Source organism: Barbatula barbatula (assembly GCF_947034865.1).
Source record: "Barbatula barbatula genome assembly, chromosome: 2".
NCBI classification, from domain to species: Eukaryota; Metazoa; Chordata; class Actinopteri; order Cypriniformes; family Nemacheilidae; genus Barbatula; species Barbatula barbatula.
In genome coordinates this window covers 32,153,447-32,175,303 of record NC_136767.1, presented here as the reverse complement: position 1 = coordinate 32,175,303, position 21,857 = coordinate 32,153,447, and the positions used below count along the sequence as shown (strand labels likewise).

Below are 21,857 nucleotides of genomic sequence, written 5' to 3'. Positions count from 1 at the left end.
GCTCCGAGTCTGCTGACCGACCGGCAACACACAACACGTTAATGATCGCTTTCATGCAACATTGCATTTCATGCAACATGGGATGAAATTGCTATAACAAGATTAGATGGACATTAAAAATGAACTTGATGGCCGGTGAAGTAATTTCTTCAAATTATCACTAACATGTTTCCAATCCACGGCTACGAATATTTTGAGAAATGTCTCGGTGGTTTTGGGTTCATACAATGGAAGTCAATGGGTTCAGTGTTGTTTGATTGTCAAAGTTTCTTTGAGCTTCATTCGCTCGAGTCTGCAGGATTAACAGAAATATCTTCGTGCTCAGTATTTCTCCATCACTCTTTTGAGGGTTTTCATGTCTATTCCATCTGTGTTGAGACTGTTATGCTATCTGAGAGGTTTAAATCAGTCGCTGTGAATCTCTATACGGCCATCAGGAGGAATTAAACAAGATTCTCATGAACGAAAATTCATGGCATTTTTATATTTAATATTAAAGGAACAGTCCATCCGAAAATTCTATCATTGTTTACTCTGATGTCGTGTCGGGTGTATGACTTTTTCTACTTCAGACGAACACAAATGAATCATTTTATGTAAAAATGTCCTCGTATTATACTCTTAACACACAAAGATCCATCATTAGAGTAATGCAGATGACCCAGAGGGTTGCATGAAGTTCACCTGAAGTGAAATGAGCTGATTTAGCAAACGCTTTCTTGCGTATCCATGGCAACATACAGCTCAGCTAAAATATGAGGTGCTTGATGTTTAGTTTGTTGGTAACACTTTACATTAAGGCATCCTTTATAAAGCATTTGTAAATGTGTTCATAAATTATTAATAAGTCATTTACAAATGCATTATAACGCAGTTATAACTGCATTTATAAAAGGGATTCTAACGAAATACCTGTCAAATAGCCATGTTTAACTCACATGTTATAAATGCTTAATGAATGTATTCGTTATTTATTTGCAAAATAGGCTGTCAGACTGAAGACTGGAGTGTTATGTTGGTTTTATTTATTATTGTATATTTCATAAATAGTTCACATGAATCCACTATATTAAGGCAAACTTTCATGGTTTGCTAACATTTATAACTTTAAAAATTCAAGTTTGGTGTTTTGAAGTTGTCAATGAATTCTGCAGAGGCATCCACTTTTCTCTGAAGTTCACTTTCATGGGCTGTCAGAAATGTCGTAAACAAACAAGTTTACAGCAACGTTTGTATTAAAAAGTGATCAAAAGTTTTATGAATTTATCTTCCATCGAGCATTATGATCTGAAGGCATTCTGGAGGGCACCCTTAGACATTCGGAATCATGTAAGTAACATGGTTTGAAAAATATAATAATAAGAAAAACCAATATAACACCCTACATTCTCCTGTCTGACAGCCTGTTTTGTAAACAACATCATTTGTTGTTTACAACATCATGCCACGTGTGATTTATATTTGAAAAAGATCAACATAATTGTGTTAGAAACAGAAAGATTCCAGTAACCGGTTAGACTGAAGAAGGAATTTAAGAATTTTAATTGAATCTCCTTAGAAGACCTTTTCTATGAGGTTTACATTATATCATCCTTACATTATAACGTTGTATTATATAAACAGTATATTAAATAGTAATGTAAATATACAACTATATAGTAAAATATACCAATTATTGTCATTAACTTGATTAAAGAGTGATAATATGTCAAGTGGTGAATACAGAGAATGATTTCATTATGATTGTTCAAAGCTTAAGGAGGATATAACATTTGATTAAAACAAGACAGAAACAAAGCCGCTGATTATTGTCTGTGTCTGTGATGTCATCGGTCTGCTGACAAACGTCCAGGGATGAAGAACAAGACCGCCGTCGTGAATGAGCGGCTAATTTTAGCTCTGACGTGTCTGACGGTTGCTCGTTCTCGGACCGCATCAACCCTCAAGGAGGAACGGAGGCTTATTTTAATAGGACAGCCAGAAGGAAAAGGGCACGAGGGCATCAGAAGAATGCTGATGGCAAAATCCGCCAGGACTCTGTTCATCTCTGAGAGACTTTGAAAGAGACCTGACCTGTTTCGAACCATCTGATGAAGTCTATTCCTTGCATGTGTTCATTTAAAGGTGTTTCCATTAAAGAGGCAGTAATATGAGAAATAATCCTCTCCAGTCTTTGTTCAAGCGTAAAGACTGAAATGTATATTTACACAGCGACATGAAAGACTCCTTTGTTTTGAAGGTTTTATTCTGTAGAGATCAGCAGTCTGACTCTAAAGCCTGTCAGTGTCTGCAGATCCTGTGATGAATGAATAAATGAATGAAAGAGCCACAGATACTTTTATCAATGCTAATGGAAGTTTACTTCCTAGGGCGGTTGGTTGACTGCTGACCCACTTCTTCATTATGCAAGTGTTTCTCCTTGTGCAGAAGTGACATCCACACAACCCTCAATTCACCAGCCGGACCGCTGGGAATATACTTTCATAATTTCATTCTTTGCACTTTACGAAAGAAGCCTGGAAATGAGCGCAGAAGCAAATCTCAGAGGAGTTCTCACTTATGACGCATAGACACAATGCCAGTTGGCTGAAACAAAAATAAACAAATACAAAGTGTTTCGAACTTTTATATATTATTTTTTACATTTTGTCTGCATCAAATGAAACTTGCTCGGAAACAGATCTCTATACTATAGTGTCTGCATTTATAGAAAATGTTAAAAGAGTGAAAATAAAAAGATGGAGAGAATGATCTGATGAAATTGAAAAGCAAAGCCCTGAAACCTCTTTTATTAAAATCAAATAGACTTCCAATACAGCATTGTGTTCATCTGACAGACACATTAAATTTATATTATTACTTTTTTCATATTCAATTATATTTCTTTCACCACCTCTGGAACAACGCATTCATTATTTTCTTGAATGTCCGAGTATTTTGTATAATACATCAGGTTTTCAATGCAGGATATTCCGGAGGGTTTGTTTTGGCTGATGAAAAGTATTTTTGTGGATGATGGAGAGGATTTTGTTTCTGTTTTTAGCACCATTTCACTGGAATCAGACCGATCGTAAATTCTGGAAAGAGCACAAGGATTATTTCCATCCAAAATATCAGATCCCGGAGATTAAATGAATATCACCAATAAAAAAGACAAGATATCTATTAGTTGGGCAAACAACTGACGTGTATCGCTCCCGCAATGTTTTCCTTTCAGATCAGCTTTTGTTTGTCTTTAAAGGAAATTTAAGGAATGCAGTCACACAGATAGCTGACAGTCAGTATAGTTTAGATATATAAAACGACATTCTGTAAAGAGTAATGTTATGCCCTCAGAGGATGAAATAATGAAGGCTTTCTGCTCTCTCTGGTTGTTGTGGAGAGCGTCTGGTTTGGGGACTCTGGAGAAATCGGTCATCAGATGGCTTTGTTTGCTCTTTCTCCTCTGCAGATGAGAACCCCCCTTGAGACTGGTGTTATACAAGACACACACAAATGCACACACACTAAACCGAACATTTTGAAAAAATAAATTGTCCATTAAGCTTCACTATCAACAATACAAAAACACAACTCCATCATTCACTTCGTTCTACTATTGGAGCAGTGACTTTGTAATCTTTCCATTATGGCCATTCAAGGTCTGAATTTAATCATATTTCTTTCATTATTCAACCGAAGAAGGATTTTATCAGAAGAGCATAATAGTGAATCACGAGTTTATTAAACATTTATTTCACTTCATCTGCAACAAAGAAAGTGAGTATCTGCTTTTAATGTAGATGTGAAACACCCTTATAGTGCATTTATGCATACACATCACTGTAGATCACCGTAGAACACCATAGATCGTTGTTGATATTTCTACATTGCACAAACCATTAAAGAACAGGTGTATAAGGATCTGAATGTGTCAAAGAGCTGACCTGAATTCTCAGTTCTTTAGTAGTGCCCCAGTTCTGTGCACACAGTTGGGGGTAGATAGAGGACAAAAGAGTGGGGAAAATATAACACCAGTTGAAAACAGCTAAATGTGTTTTCTGTATCTGTGACTTTTTTCCTGATATATATAAGCAAATATTACAATTAATGTTAACAACACGAATCAGTCATTTCTGTAGATATCGATTGAGTTCAGCGTTCACAGCTCAATTTGGTTTCTATTCAATTTACCCCATAACATGAACCGTGGAGACTGTTTGTGATGGCTGTCACTCAAATATTGTGTCTGAAATGTGAAAATCCTTTAGCCCATTCGCACTAAATGCTTATTGGCAGTGAACACAAGGTTTCATGTATGAGTCTCACACTGACAGCTTAAAGAGTCTCTGGGTTGCGGGAGAAGAGGAAAAAACTACGGATGATTTTGAGCACATCTGGCACTGACTTCTCCAGAACCAGATGGGTTTATCACAAGCACATGTTTTGTGTTTTGGGCAGCGTCTTTAGTTTTATGCCAAAGAACTAGGCTACATGTAAACCTGCACATGTTCAACAGCTTTCAAAAACCCAGCGTTGTTTTTTTCTGTCAAATGTAACAACATGGAATGAACTGTGGAGAATCTGTGAGGAATCTGCGGAATTACAGAAATGTCCTGTATAGAGTTGATGAATGCAATGATCAAGAAAAGTTGAATGCATTCTTGCAATAGAATCCTTTTTTAAAAGTTATACGTTACACTGTACTGTGTCATAAGACTGCCCAAGAAGAGACAGGGGAGCAGGACCGGAAAAATACCACTGAGAAAGGGAATCAAACCCGGGTTACCGTGAGCACACTGGCGCTATGTGTTGAAGGACTAACAACAACGCTATGGACGTCGTCATTGCTATTCAATCCTCATTTACATTTACACATGTTATACATTACCATTAACAATAGATATAGCATTATCAAAAACAAACTGCAGTCTGTAGAAGCAGTCCCCAAAAATAAAAACACTGTGTCACAGCCGTATCCGTCCATGTGATCTCTGAGGTCAGCAGCACAATATGAATATAATCCAGTAGTCAGATATCATTTTAAAAACCACGATAAATAATATAAAATGCATTTTAGTAAGGGTCAGATCTAGAGGAGAAAAACAGTCAGTTTAAAGGTAACAGAAGTCAATAGAACTGTCCTCACGAAGATAGAAAACAAACAATTACTGTTGTATTTACTTTGGAAAATTGTAGTATAATTTCTAGAGACTAAAGTATTTTTGAACCTTACCATAGTAAATAGTAAAGTATAATACGGAACAGTTTATCCATTTACTAAAGTTAAGCCTTTAGTGTAGTGCAGATTACTCCGTATGTGTATGTGTTAAAGACAATATTCTAACCTCAGGCTCTCATGCAGTTGTTTCCTCCTCCATATACAGTACGATGTACAGATCAGCACTACTGTCTCATGGAAAGTGACATAAAATGACCTCATGAAGTGCATACAGATTTTCTCTAATGCATGAAACCATCTGAGCCCATAAAGTCACTCAGAATACAATGTTTATAAAGTTAGTTGCTAAGATCCATCATAACATCTGCAGCTCTTGAGTCACACACATACAGTACTGAGCGTGTCTGAAGTCATTTTACTATAAAAACATATTGGAACTTCCTCTTCAGTCTAAAACTGAATGAAACAGCCCACATGAACCGTTTTGATTGTTCCTGTTCTGATTTCAGACTGAAGACATCAGCAAGAAAACAACACCCACAACCACTCCTGCTACTGTACCTAAAGACCTATTTCAACCACCAAAGCTTTTTTTAAAAACACCCAGAGGAAAATATCATTATGCAGTAATGTTCATAGCTTACTATGTAGGGTTGATCTAAAATAAAAAGAGAATCGAATGCGAGTGTAATTGTGTAAACCCGTGAAGATTCTGGAGGTGTAAAATGAATGTAGGTGTGAAATAATCTGGATTTTGGTAAATTTGATGAGAAATGTTTGAGGATCTTCAGTAATTGTGCAGACAACAAAGCCAAGGAAACTCTTATTTGGTTTCAGAGAAAGAAAATAAAGCTGCTAGAATGGCCCAGGCAATCGCCTGAATTGAATCCAATAGAAAATCTATGGAAAGAACTAAAGATCCGAAGAGGCCCAACGAACCGTCAAGATTTTAAGGCTGTTTATGTGGAAGAATGGTCCAAAATCACACCTGAGCAATGCACGCGACTGATTTCTCCATACAGGAGGCGTCTTGACGCTGTCATTACCAACAAAGGCTATTTTGATACAAGTATTAAATACATGTCAGTAAGCGTGTTCAATACTTTTCCCCGTCTCATTTCATTTGATTATACATAACTTAATTTGTGAATTTATCTGTTTTGTTCTCTTTGTATGTACGGATTATTTGGGACGTTAACAGCATCTGTTGACAATTTCATGTCAACAGCATCATGAAAAATATATTTACTGAGGAAAATGGAGACGTGTTTAATATTTATTTTACCCGCTGTATATGAAATAAGTAGAGAAGGATTTTTGTTGAATATAGAGTATGCACCCAGTGTGTTCACAAAGCAAGAAACATGATGCTATATATGGCCAAATGTATTCGGACTGATCAACATGAAGCAAATCACATTAATAATCTAAAGTTAACCAGTTACAAGATACACCACTTAAAAAGCAATCAGTGAAACCAATGAATATGTCATGAAAGACAAAATAAAACACCACACAACTGTGACGTTTTTACAAATGAGGACGTAAGAAGATTAGCTCTAAATGTTATTAGATCTTAAAATATTAGTTTTTATTGAGACAAACCATGCTTCCCTGTAAACATGTTTTTGTATTAATGCCCATCAGAATCATCCGTGTGTTAATGGATTTAAAAGCATGACCTGGAGACCAAGAACCACCAGGCGCGAAGTGCATTAAAATTCTTTAACGCGTGGTCATGTTAAATCTGTTTTCGATGACTACAGTGCAGACGGGTGAAAACTACAGCTATTCTCATTAGTTCATTAGTTCATTGATCAAACTACTGTAAATGGAACTGGCCGTGCATTAAACGGTTTTACGGCACACCTTCCAGCCAATCAGAATCCAGTATTCAAACATATGGTGCTTTAAAGTACAGTACAGACAAATGACGATGTTTTACAAATCTATTTGATAATCTGCCAAGTTTTTCCAATACTCAGTCTTTGAACGCTTTGTTGTCTCGTGTATAAAGAAGGTTACCATTGCAGATGTTGACATGTGCATCACATGGGATATTCCCGTCTTTTTGCTTTCGTTGCAAATGGTGTTGAGTTTCCAAGGCGATGACTCAACGCTGATGTCATCCGGCTGGTTAATGGAATCTTGTGAAGTGTGACAAATATGGTTTAATGAACACAGTCTCTATTACAGCTTCCTCGTGACGCAACCACCCGTTCCTAAATTGGATTTTAAATTTACAAATGGATTCTGCAAAAACAATTCAGATTGTCAAATGTGTTTTAATTTACGAATTTAATAACTTTAAAGACAAAGTTTATTTTTAAATGATTTGATGATACACAAGGTATATATACAAATAAGTTACCGAATGTATCATTCATTTTACAGGAACTATTCAAGTTCATGTGAGTAACTTATTATCACAGAATTTAATCTAGTTCACATTCTAGTGACATACTGTGCAGACGCAAAGCTGTGTCCTGTGTCCTGTTCTGTGTGTGAATGTCGGTTGGTTCATTTTTAGATCAAAATTGCGCTCGAGAGTGAAAAACTGCCGTGTAAATACAGTCTGAAGTAAGAGACATGACCTCCTGTGTCTGTCGGTCCAGTGTGGGAGATTCATTTCTTTGTACATTTTTTACAAGAACACAAATGACGGCGTAGTCAGATCCTCCCTGAACATTAGTGGCCAGACTAATAAACTAAATTATAGGCCGTATTAAACATGACGAATGTCCCGTCTTAGTAACTTCCATTGACTGCCCAATGACCTCCGTCTTTGTTCTGCACTGCCATCACGACTGTTACGTTCAAAATGTATTTCCAGTCCTTCTTATGATTGTATATTCAAATGTAAATACAGTCGGTGGTCTGTTTAAATAGGATTTAAAGGAAAAGTTCATCTCAAAATCTAAATTGCGTTATTTTTTACTCACCCACATGACGTTCAACATGTTTTAAAACCTCCGGGCGTCTTAAGCACTACAGTCACGTCATTTACAGTAAAATACCCATACAGATCATACACTACTGGAGGGCTTTTCAAACTTTACGTTGAGATGGACCCCCAAGTATGACCAATCTTTTACGAGGACCCTCTTCCTACAAACTTCCTACACAACCACCTTTCTCTATATCCATATCTTTTTTTCGATACAAAACTGAAAAAGTAAGTGTTAGATAAAATTAAGTGTGATATTATAAAGACAACATATGATTGGCTGAAATAAGTGTAATATTGGATGTACAGTATGAATCTGAACGGAAACATTTTCCAAAATGGGACGACTCCGTTTTTAAAGTTTTTCACAAATATTTTTATTGTGTTATATTGTGTTTGTTGCTGTATTTGTTTAGTTATTAAGGCTTAAATCAAAACAAACCAACTGCAGTTTGATTGATGTTAATTAACATTAATAATGTTCAGTAGACCTTTGAAAATGTCTCTATTTCTCTGAGCATTTCTGAAGACTAGAGTAAATTATAAATTGCTTATATATTTAAAGATTATAATAATAATATTGTGTGATGTGTTGGGACACTGTCCACAAGGCCTATAACAATGATAAAACAATCATTCATGTTTGTTATCAATGGAAATATTAAGTGCAGAAGTGTTATTTTTAGTGTCTAGCAGTAAAGTGATTCTGCTCACGAGCGGTTTCCACATGACTCTCCCGCGGCTGATGAAACGCTTGAGAAGAGATCAGAGAGCACAGCTGGTGGACCGGTCGGACGCTAGATCTGCTGCTTAACATCTCAACACACCAGCATACTGTACCGCTCCATCATCCACCATCATTCTGTCTGTGACGTAAAAACAAAACATCAAAGTTCAGATGAATTGTGGCCTGCGGGTCTCTCTTTACATTATTTAGTGTATTTGATCAATAATTTACTATTCAAATATTCCAGTAATAGCAATAGGTGTTGGTTCACTGATAAAATCATCTTTTTTTGGATATTAGACGGTCGAGCAGACTTACTCAACTAAGTCAAAATCCAAAGAAATTTGTATCAAAATCCAAAGCAAATGATTGATAAACTAAGAAAAGGTCAGGTCTTATTTCTCTGCTGCCCCACAGTATAAAAGTCGTATTGTACAAAACCGAAAAATGTCCTGAGAACGTTTGGCTAACATTCCCATTACTTACGTTATTTCAGCACGTTTTTATAATATTTACAAAGATATGTAATTACTGCAACAGCATTGCGAGCGTTAGCCAAAGTTCCCTGTTGGCACAAAACAACCAGAGTACCCTAGCAACCGTAAAGCCGTGCGCTGGAACACATCAGAGTATCACGGTGTCTAATATTAAGATTATATGAAGGTTGTTTGGCACTTTCTGTGTGTTTGGACGGCCCGTGTGACTCACAGACAGACAGATGATCGTGACACAGCCGCAGAGATGAGCTCCTGATGAAGGGCTCTCGACCCGTCGGGCTGGCAGAGAGACGGAGGATCTCGAGCTTTGGCTGAAGGGGGAGGCGATGTTTCCTTAGCAACTCAAGCTCAATTGCTGCTATTTGCAGTGTGGAGAATTCAAGAGAGGCGACGCTTTAAATGAAAGCTCACGCAGAGCTCTTTTCTTGGAAACACAGCCTGCAAAGGCTTCTGACATGTGTAATGCTTGCTTCTACGGTTTATAAATATTACAGAGAGGGGTGTTGAAAGAACTGAGGAAAGACGAAAAACTAAATCTTTAAATATATTAAATGTTTGCTCATGTTAGAGCCACGTGGACTTCCCTGAATCTGAAACGGTGGTCATACAGAAACACATCCGAGCCGCCACAAACATCTCTACTTTTAGGTATTATGACTAATTTCTTTAGGCTTGAATGCTTTCTAAACTTTGATGTATTTTGGAACCTGTTGATACCTGTCTTTTACATGACAACGGCATTTTGGGGGCCTAAAGATGCAAACTTTTGAAAACGGGTTTGAAAGTTCAAGTATTGGAAAATGCTTTTTCGTCTCAGCTAATATGTCGTGCTCTTGTGTACGTGTTTGGAGTAAAACCAAAACAACAATGGCCGACTCAAGAAACCCAGTTTATAAACGCTTGATTTAAAAGAAAGAAAGTGACATCCAAAAACAGAGATCCGTCCATTCTGCAGATCTGTGTAAGGCAGTGGCTGTCAACGGGGGGCCGTGTCCCACAAGGGGGTCCAAGGTGAAATCCAAGAGGGCCTCAAGTAGACCAGTAATTTTAAATGAAAACAAACTGAGCACTGAAATACATTTTAAAAACCAATTGGCCATTTTTATAACGAATAAACATTTTTCCAGTTAATGTCAAGAACTAAAATATTTGGTAGAAAGTTTTTGTGAGTGTGCTATTAAATATTATCGAGTACAGCGGGGGGCCTTGGAGTCAAATAGGTTGGGAACCCCTGTTTTGACAACGTTGCCGTCTGCATGTCGTCTGTTGGTCTCGCACTAGTCATAAAATAAATATTTTATTTTGTGATTCTTCAAGACAAAAAGACAGTTTCTTATTTTGATGGAGAAACTAACATGACACGTGAAACATGTAAATGAACACAAGAGGCAATGAAGTATCATTTCACCTGCTGAATGTTTTATTTGTGGTTGCAATGACACTGTCGCACTTGCTATCTTAGGAGATGCGTTAGATTTGTAAACAGTGAAAATGATCAAATACTTCTCATAAAACTCCTTACAAGCAGTGTACATCCGAGGCGAAGGGTGACCCCTCGATTTAAAACAATGCATATCCTTATATAGCTCTGAGGTGCACATATTTACACAAAACCTAGTGTTTTTATCTTTTTTATTCTTGCTTTTTTTAAGAATCATATATACATCTATTAACCCGGCGGCCTGCTGCCAGGGAAACGGTTCGAGTACGTTCGACCCACATTCTTACGTCAGCCGGAACTCTTATACTCAATAATATTAATGTGGAGATCAATCCATCGTCGTTCTGGTAAAACTTATCATTAAGATAAGCGGAGGAATACAAATAATTCAACATATTGCACTTAAATCAGGACGGCTGCGGAGCTGCACGGGCGGTGGGGGACGGAGGCCGAGTGCAATGGACGAAGCAACCAGTGAGATTTCTAAATAAATAAGTACATTTTTGTACAAGTAAAGCACGTCTTATCAACAAATATAGAGACAGATCCTAACTGACCCCGTGCCCTATGAATCAATGGAGTGCATCAGTCCATAAAAACAACATCTTATGTGTAGAAAAGAAAAAGGAACCGAAAACAAACAAGCTTCGTAGTGCCATAATGTCCTGAGAATACAGTCTCATCCGTTCTTAAAGTGGAGCTATGATGAGTTGCTTATTGGCTATATAGAACGCAGCCAAGCGTGTTTTCTTTGTACAGACCCCATGGGTTTGGTCCGTTCCTCTCGAGTGTTTCTTCATGTTTTGTGCCCAACACCGCAGGGATGAGACATTTGCGATACGTCCGGGAAGTTGGCCGTACCGACGGTGCTTGATGCACAACAGTACCCGACTGTCTTTGTGTCGTTTTCTCCAGTACGTGAGGAAATTAATGTGATGCGAATGAGAATAACCAGCGTTGTGACCCCCGTTGGGTCGCTGCATTTGTAAACACCGCCCTCTCTCAGAGCGGCTGATGAGAACATGACGCTACGTGAAGAAATCTTTCCCATGTTAATTTCTACTCTCTCTCTCTCTCTCTCTCTCTTTCTTTCTCTCTCTCTCTCTCTCGCTCTCTCCGTCGTCTTACGAGGAGGAGGATGTCGACATGCTGCTGGACTTCTTTTGGTTCACTAAATCCACGTAGAGTTCTGAGCGCAGGAAGCGAGGGTACGAGTCTTTCTCCATCAGGCCGTATATCCTCCTCTGGGCCAGCTCGAAACAGGAGCGATCGATGTTCTGAAGGTTCTCTTTAGTGTGCTCTCTAGTGTACGAATCCAGATTCACCTGCAGGACACACGACAGAACCACATTAAACATCACGGTCCACAATCTTGACTTGTTTCTGTTTTTAAAAGACAATATTTTTGATGAGTCTGTCTGGAAAGTGTGTGGGGTTTGATGCGGAGCCGAAGAAACGAACAAAGTTTGAAGTAAATGCAACGCTTAAGTTAGGGATTTTCATTTAAATGTAGGCCTAAATACATATAAATAACGATTGGTTGGAAACATACTGTATATGAACTAAACCAAATGAAAAAGAAAACCTATGTAGCAAAATTAAAAATACATAAAGACAATAATAATAAAAATAATAAAAATAAAAATTCAACCAGAATGAACACAAAAACAACTATTTTTCTCATTATTTCCTTCTAAACAAAACAAAACATGTCGGTTGCTTTACATGACAGTTTCTCTCTCTCTGTTTTTCTTTGTTTGTTTCTTATATTTTGGTGCTATATAAGTACATCTTTGTGGTTCTAGATCTGAGTGGTATAAAATTGTTAGAATAAAATGTGTGTGGAGACATGCAGTCCGTCTCTCTGTCTCTCTCTCTCTCTCTCTCTCTCTCTCTCTCTCTCTCTCTCTCTCTCTGTCTCTCTCTCTCTCTTTCTGTTTCTTTGCCTGACAAAGCTGCAAATTGGACTTTGTCTCACGAAGCAAAAGTCTGACTAAAGCAAACTAAAAACAGCTCGGCCTCAAATAAACTTAAGCTGTACTGCTGGAAAGAGCTGCTCATCTCATTCTGGATTTCCAAGCTGCCTTCCAAGTTTTAAAAAGAAAGCCTGAAAACACATGTGCTGGAGCGGCAGGAATTCATTTGTCAGGAATGATGTCATTTCCTACGAATCGCATCTCACACAAAGACTCTTTCACAGATGAATCGGCAGCCCTGCGAGTCTAATGCCAAACTATTTAAGAAAGACTCAACGCCCCCATTGACAAAAGAATATTGCGGTGATCCAGTGCTGATGTATGGGATGTATGTGTGGATATGTACGTGGGATTTTTTAGTAGCGCTTCCGTAATCTCTGCAGCGTGTCAAAGCAATTGCACGCTCACCTCTTTACAGGACTGGATGGCGATGTATTCTGCGAAGATTTTCTTGGCTTTGGATACCATCTTGGACTGCGATTTAACTTTCTTGTAATCCTCGCAGGCCAGCCAGAATTCCAGATTCTCCTCGCTGAACTCGGTGCGCAGGAAAGCTCTGAACGCGGCCAGCCCGTCTGATGGAGGAGAGGGGAAAAAGAGGCAGAGAAGGGGGAGATGTTATTGGAGGGATAAACAGAGGGAACCATGGCAACGCCAGCCTCCACTGAAGAGAAGAGCGCCAAACCTGAGTCATCGCATTACCATCACAACTCTCATTAGCTCCAGTCCTCTGAGACTCCATGAACATTACATGTTCACAATTATTTCCTTAATCTGAATTTGGGAATATAATTGTGATTCACTGGAGCGACTCGAGATGAAACGCAAAAGCTGTACGCATGACGTCCTCAAGCTTCAGTGAGAAAGCGTGTGTTAACTGCGAGCACTGCAGTAAAATCATAACGTGGGTTGACTGTCATTCGTGGCATTCTTACGTCATCTGTAACGGCATCTGTTCTGTACATAAACAGATGCAAGAAATAAGGTTTCTTAGCTAGAAATGAGAATTCTGTCATCGTTTATTCACCCTCGTGTCATTTTAAACCCCTCTGAGTTTCCTTTTTCTGCGGAACACAAAAGAAGATATTTTGAAGAATGTTCAAGGTCTCCGAGACATTTCTCAATATAATTGTTTTTGTGTTTCACTGAAGAAAGACTCACGAGGAGGAATAAACGATGACAGAATTTCAATTTTTGGCTGAACTATCCCTTTAAGAATGTGACTAATAAAAAGGAAGGAAGCGTGGCCTCTCCCGCACCTTTCCGTTCCCATAAGAGACTGCTGATAAAATACACATCACTTCAAGCAAACTGCACATGCATCACTCGCCAAAGTCACCAGATTAAAAGTTGAGCCGCTTAAAGTCAGAATATAAGCGTGCCAACCCCTCGGGGGGCTTTTCTCTTGACTCCATATGGTTGGATTCATCTAACAGAGCTTGCATTCACTGACCAACACCAGTAGCTGTACAATCACATCATGCAGTTCTCTTCACATTTACCAAAAACAACTTGAAGAATAAACAGATCTTACATTTGTGCATCAGCAGCTTGTCTAAGGATTCGCCCCATTTGATGGCTTCGTCAGGAGTGGGCCTGCAAATGAAAACAGAGCGGTTTTTCAGCAAGCCCATGTCTGTCAGGCTTCTCATTGTGTGACCCATCCGCACCGTCAGCTTCTTTCTCGCTCTGGAGTGTGTGTGAGTGTATGAGTGAGCCTCTGTTGGACGGCCTTTTTTATGCTCCGCGTGTGCAGGGGAGGGGGCGGAGGTGGGCTCCACCAATAGGGTGGCGTGCTAGCCTTAGGCTCCGCCCCACACCTTCTCTCTCCAAACTCAACACTTCACATCTGCAGCATTGTTTTAGAGAGAGATTTCAAAAATGATGTTTAGTTGTCATTTAAATGTTAAATTAGTACAGCGATGGGTTACATTGCGCACACGCGTCGATCAAGTTGATCAAATGTAAATCTGTATTATTTGAGATTAATACATGATTATTATATAACACATCCCACATTTGCATGCATTTAGAAAAAACATGCATACCGCTGAAACGCAGCCCATATTCTGATTATATGTTGTTTGTAAAACTGATAAAAACATGAAATTACATTTGAAGCATTAACACGTATTATCAATCATCACAATACAAGGTCATTTGAGTTTATTCAAATTAAAAGTTTGAAAACGTTACTGTTCATTAAAATCAAATCAGATACTGACCTAAAATTACTGTGATTACGAAGTGAAATTAGTTTAAAGCACTAAAATTATAATAATAAACAAAAAATTCAGCTTATATAGCAACGTAAATGACAAAAACATATACAAAAATTGCTAATACTTAACTAAAAGTAACACGGAAAACAAATCTCAAAATAAAAGCTTCATTAAAAATAAATCAAACCAAATTCTAAATAATATTAGTCATCTTTAAACTTACTAAACTGCAACATCGAATTTCTTTATTTTAATATTTTCCATCTCATCTTTAATGCATATTGTCAGATCTTCTGTATATGACTATGAAAAGACGCAATTATTTCAGTTTTGTCAAATTAAAGGGATAGTTCATCCCAAAAATAAGAATTCTTTCATTGTTTATTCATCGTGTCGTGTCAAATCTTTCTTCTTCAGAACCCAAAAAAAGGAGATATTTTGAAGAATGTTGATGATCAAATAACATTGAGCCCCATTGACTTCCGTCGTATAAACACAAAACCACTGACACATTTCTCTAAATATCTTCTGCTGTCTTCCCCCCAAGAAAGACTTGCATACAGATTTACAAGCACACGAGTGAATAAATGATGACTGCATTTTCGGTTACACTCTTTCTGTATTGTCAATCTGTATTGGTTTCATCCCACACACAGGCATCAAGCCACCAGCTGGACCACGACCCAGGAACAGCCGGACATGACACAAATACACACACACACACTTACTTGGCGCACTTCATGGTTTTGTCGAGCTTGCCGGACGGGCTGCTTCCGGGAGACTCAGTCCTCCTCCTGAGGAATGCCAGCCGGTTCTTCATGTCTTTGGCCCTGGACAGAGAAACACACAAGAGAAAGAGCTGAGTCCCGCTGAAGACCATCACAAATCAAAGCCACAAATCAAACGCTGTCACAAATCCAAATCACATTCGCAAAGTCAAACAACATTCTGTACATTTCCTCCTCGATCAGAAGTTATCCCAGCTGCGGCGATGTTTGAAGTTCCTCGTAGAGAAATGCACTCCTCTCAATCTCCTGCCGGTCCGGCGTCTGAGCAGATGAGTGAAGGGAGGGATGTGGTATTCTCCACACCATCGCTCCTCTCGTCAGGTGCCACCAGGGGCCCCAGAGGCGCTAACCCAAGGCCGATGGGCCCGGGGGACCGCCGGAGAGTACAGATGCATCTCGAAATCTCCTGCTTCCCAAAATCTGACCGTTCACCCCGGATCCACGTCTCACGAGATCCACGCAGAGTCTCCAGACGCCCGTCCTCACTTCGCCTGACCTCACGTGCCTTTTCTGGGAGATCAGACCTTGCACGACACCCATTTCCGCCCGCTAATTTCCACTGCGGCTCATCTGCCCTCATCAGCTGCGTTTGGCCTCTCGCACCGCAGGCGCAAACTCATTACCGAAACTGGATCCCATTTTTGTCGCTCCCAGGCCACCGTCTCTAAATAAATCCATCTTCCTTCTCTCACTGAGCCTTCCAAAAGGCCATGGGCTGAACCGGGGTCAGCTGTGGTGCTAAGTGCACGTTTAGTGTGTGCTTCATGAAAAGGAATATGGCATTTAATGACATACGCTATTTGTTTAAATAACAGGTTTATTTCATCGTTTTGTTATGGAATTGACAACATTCATTTTAAATTCATTCACAAATTATTTTGTATATAAATTAATCGTTATTTTGTCTCTGTATATAAAATTTAAAAAGTAACACTTTTTTTCAGAAAAACAATATAAAATTACAATTACGACAAAAAAACACATCTAAAAAAATTAAACATTTCTACTAATTTAAATTAAGATGAAAAAACTGACGAAATATCATTACACTTAATACTGGTAACACTTTACATTAAGGTACCCTTGATAAAACATGTGTTCATTAATGATTAATAAGTCATTTACAAATGCATCATGAAGCAGTTATGACTGCATGAATAAAAAGACGGATTCTAACGAAATACCTGACAAATAGTGAGCCATGTTTAACTCAAATGTTATAAATGCTTAATAAATGTATTTCTTCATTATTTATTTGACTCAAAAGCAGATTGATTATTATCTTGATGTTGTTTGTGATATAGTTTGTCAGACTGGACACTGTAATTCTAGTAGTTGTTATACAAGTATGTCAAAATATTTAATATATGTTTATATATAAATATATATATATATAATATAATGTATAAATTAAATAAGTCTTTAAATCGTTTTTTTGGGGGGGTGGACTAAAACTATTTGTTGTATTAAATCTTTCATACAATTTGAGTCAACTCTGTGGCTTTAAGACATAATGAGGTTTTGTGGTTAATCTTCAGAGGAGATTTCGATCTGTTGAGTGTGGAGGAAAGCGCAGGCGAGCGGTGACAGGACGGGACAGGAAAAGGAAGTCTCAAGTATTTATGACGTGTTGTCCTGAGGGCAGAATTCCCCTCCTCATGCAGACCAGCCTCCAGACTGACCAAACGCTGACTACATCAGCCAAAATACAACATTCCTTTCATACCGGCGTTTTAAAAGTGACCACGGACCCAAAATAGAGTCAACGTCAAATCAACATTCATGTGCGTGGCATTGAAACCTCGTGTTGATGATGATATTAGTCAGATGGTGTGTTTTTAGAAACTAACCAAACCGTAATAACACGTTACACACAGAATATACAGCAAAATCATAAACTCAATAGAAATGAAGGTAATATTCATGAATTATTTGACTAAAAGTTTTATACCCAAAAAGTTTTTTTCATTTGTATAATTAAATAAAGCGTTCTAATATTAGCTTGCATATACTTCTGTGTGTTTTGAAACTATTCTCACAAAGGGAAACATCATCTGGTTTATATTTAGCTTCATGATATCTGCCAAGAGCTTTAACATGAACATCTTTTATATTGGATTTTTTGGCAGCTGGATGCAATGAAACCTCCATGAGGTCTGCTGAGATGAGAGTTTCTGAAAGCTGGTGATAAACGCACTCAAACATGACTCTCAGAATACAGAATAAACACACACTTTCAGATGGATTTCAAGTTATGAAGTTCAGAATGTCTGAAAGTAGGCCGCATGAAAAAACACATGTCAGAGGAAACAAAACATCACAACAGTTTTCTTTTAAAGCTCTTGGCACAAACAGCGAGTGCGAGCAATAGGAAGATATATCTGGCTTTATTTTTGTCCTCCAGTGAGGAATCTGGCTTTATGACGGGACCGGACGGAGGATCAGCACACACTTCAGAGGAAAGAATCTCATCAGTTTATGAGCGCTGGAAAGAACTGAACCCAACAACAGATCTGCAGACACACATGTTTGTCCTCATACAGATGTCATGTTGAAATCTGAAAGTTTAGACTGTCATTTAAAGTCAATGTCTCCACCTGCTGGACAGCATCATGATTGATACTTCTGTTTGTGTGTGTGTGTGTGTGTGTGTGTGTGGCGTGTGCAAGTGTATGTGTGCATGTGTTTTTGCGAGTGTGTTTGTGCATGTGTGCGTGCGCGTGTGTGCATGCGTGTGTGTGCAAGTGTGTGTGCATGTGTTTTTGCAAGTGTGTTTGTGCATGTGTGCGTGCGCGTGTGTGCATGCGTGTGTGTTCAAGTGTATGTGTGCATGTGTTTTTGCGAGTGTGTTTGTGCATGTGTGCGTGTGTGCGTGTGTGCGCGTGTGTGCATGCGTGTGTGTGCAAGTGTATGTGTGCATGTGTTTCTGCGAGTGTGTTTGTGCATGTGTGCGTGCGTGCGTGTGTGCGCGTGTGTGCATGCGTGTGTGTTCAAGTGTATGTGTGCATGTGTTTTTGCGAGTGTGTTTGTGCATGTGTGCGTGTGTGCGCGTGTGTGCATGCGTGTGTGTGCAAGTGTATGTGTGCATGTGTTTCTGCGAGTGTGTTTGTGCATGTGTGCGTGCGTGCGTGTGCAATTGTATGTGTGCATGTGTTTTTGCGAGTGTGTTTGTGCATGTGTGCGTGCGCGTGTGTGCATGCGTGTGTGTGAAAGTGTGTTCATGTGTTTTTGCGAGTGTGTTTGTGCATGTGTGCGTGCGTGCGCGTGTGTGCATGCGTGTGTGTGCAAGTGTATGTGTGCATGTGTTTTTGCGAGTGTGTTTGTGCATGTGTGCGTGCGCGTGCGCGTGTGTGCATGCGTGTGTGTGCAAGTGTGTGTGCATGCATGTCTGCGAGTGTGTGTGTGCACAGGAAACATATTTCCTCTGGGAATGCGTGTAGCAGTGTTGAGATTCCTCACTATACTGCGAGCTTCACGTTCATGTGGCGTAAGTCTGACTCTCGTTCTGAGCAGTGAAAAGCCATGCTAGCGAACATATTCTGCAATATTACTTGAGTTATTAATGTCACTATATAAAAATAATTATCACGCAGAGACTTAGGGCCGCACGATCATGGGTACAATTTTAATCACCATTTCTAAACACGATTAGTCAGATCTGAACTTTGGCTTTTAATTTCACTTCAGCATGTTTATTAGGTCTATACTTTACAGCCAAGGAATATGTTAGAATCTTCTGCCATTAAACTTCTTCAACACAGTATTTCCAATCAATCATCTTAACACTCCACCACAGAAATAAACATTTTGTGACCTTCGGAATGAAACCTGGCTACTCAATTTTTGAGAAGAAATATATAAATCATTACTATTGGTCACCCTTAATGTTTGTCTTTGGGTTTTTGCAAAAAAAGTATCAAAATAGTACGAATGCAGTAAAATAATTGTGCTTTTTATTTCCTGTAAAGAGGCAGTTTCGTTGAAACATCTTGTGAAAAAGTAATGATTTTCTGAGCTTCTCGGGAGTTTTGTGCTTGCTTTTAACACATCAGGTAATTGTGGGAAGCATAAATCGTAATCACGACTAAATTACGATGAATCGTTCAGCTCTACAGAGGCTTGCGTTCACATCCCTGCTCTTACTGACAATTCTATTCATGTTATCAGCCCCTCCAATCGCCTTTCAACCAATCCAACAGTTGTTTTATGAACCGATTCATCCACATCCTACATAATTGAGTCTCATCCTGCATCTTATCTCTCAAACACATGTCAAATTACAAAAGTAAAAGGGGTTTTACACATCTTTACGAACTCCAAAACCTAGTTTATGTCTAGTTCAAAGCTTAAAATCATTTAAAAAGTATTTCACTAATGACGAAAAACGAGTGACCATAAACGCCATTAAGTTGGCAGTTCACAATTTCTGATTTTCTTCAGACCCACTGGATTTTTGTGAACTATAGAATTAACAAATCTGTGATGTCGAGTAGCCGTGTGACGGTGGAGTAAAGTTTTCTTAGCTCATCATCTAAACTTCGAGTGTGCCAGCGTTTAAATCCATCACGCCGGTGCAGACCCCTCATCTAAAGAGCTAATGATGGAGGAGAAACATCTGCTCGCGAGTCTCCTGGCCTGTAATCTACCGCCCTCGCTGGATCTTATCACATTAGGACATTAGGATGCTCTGATCCGACTGAACCCGACAACAGACGTTTCCCCCCAGCGCGTCCTGAAAGATAGAGGCGGAGCGGAGATGCTCACAAGCTACAATTATCTCAGGGCTTTGCCAATTCCCGCTCTGCCCGCCTCACATTACTGCCCATAATAGAGTTCAGTGCTATTCCAGGCTGTGAAACCAGGACGCTTGCTGTGGGAAACACATTTCAAACGTGACCACCTGCAATGACCTGCTCCGGGTTCACATCACCACACATCTTCAAATCACCAGGACAATGATTTAATAATGCTCGACATTGCCTTAAATAGGCATGCGTGTTGAGACGGTGTTCAGTGTGTTTGGATGCATCTGCTCGTGTGTGAAAGACAGTCCTGCAAAGTAGCTTGCATCACACGAAAGCTGTCCACCAATCATACAACATCTAATGTTAGTGAGATTATTTATTAATGTCCTTTTCATGACATGTTAACACATTTACAATCTTATCATTCGATTGACATTTATTCCTGTGGCATTTATCACATGTTTGCATTGTTGCAAAGCAACTTTAAATAAGTACAGACACAAACAGTACAGAAATAAAGTGAAGGAGCAGAAATATTACGGGACATTATTGAAGAATAATACATAATATATTGAATCAATTGAAATATATCATTTTTAAATGATATAATACTGTGTTGTTCAATAATGATTCTTGTAAATAATTAGAATCATGTAATATGAGGATTCAAGGTTTTAAAAGGACAGCAGCCATTATTCTCAATACTGTACTGTAATAGAATCAATTAACATCAAACAACACATCAAATAATACCATAATATATACTGTGAATAGTTGACCAATATTTCCTTTTTTCGCATTACAATAATGAGATTAACATTTATTTTTACATTTCAGTCATGTGAAATGAGCCTTACAGTCATTCAGTGATGCACATGTACATTTCTTTCATGGTTTTAAAATGATAAGCATCGTTTCTGTAAAAAAAGACATCTTTTGTTTTGATGTAAAATGGGTGTTCTACGAGCATCCCGACAGGTTTTCACAGAATCATGTAATTGTTTTTCTTTGCTTTGTGTACACAGAACAAAATCATCACTGACATCTCACAGAAAGTACACTGCAGAGAAACACACATCAACACAACTCTTGCAAGTCAACAGTTGAAAAACTCTGAACATTTAAACGCAGAATATGAAACAGAAAAAGTCCCCGTCCCGGACAAAACTCTGGAGATCTGAACTAAAGCTCTCTCGTCTATTTCTGTCTTCTAAACTCAAGTCTGTCTTTCTATTTTCACCTCCCTGTGTCCCTCGTCTCATTACGGAGAGAAATCTCATCGCAGCAGAGGAGAACGTCTCATTCTTACCTTTCCAGGTACTTCTCAGAGAAATCCACCATTGTGTGTAACAT

General features: G+C 38.8%; 1 protein-coding gene across 3 annotated transcripts in view; it reads right to left on the bottom strand.

Moving 5' to 3' along the window:
* Window positions 1–10,728: 10,728 nt before the first annotated feature.
* Window positions 10,729–21,857, bottom strand: part of rgs3a (regulator of G protein signaling 3a) — a 43,370-nt gene continuing 32,241 nt past the window's right edge. For 2 of the 3 annotated variants that reach the window (XM_079483563.1, XM_079483565.1), the window contains 4 exons: window positions 15,700–15,801; window positions 14,284–14,345; window positions 13,158–13,324; window positions 10,729–12,098 (listed from right to left, as the gene is read on the bottom strand). In XM_079483563.1, the coding sequence (XP_079339689.1) occupies window positions 11,898–12,098; window positions 13,158–13,324; window positions 14,284–14,345; window positions 15,700–15,801 (532 nt within the window). In that variant the 3' untranslated portion in view covers window positions 10,729–11,897. Of the gene's footprint in view, window positions 12,099–13,157; window positions 13,325–14,283; window positions 14,346–15,699; window positions 15,802–21,813 lie in introns of all 3 variants that reach the window. The other variant, XM_079483564.1, reaches the window with a different exon arrangement.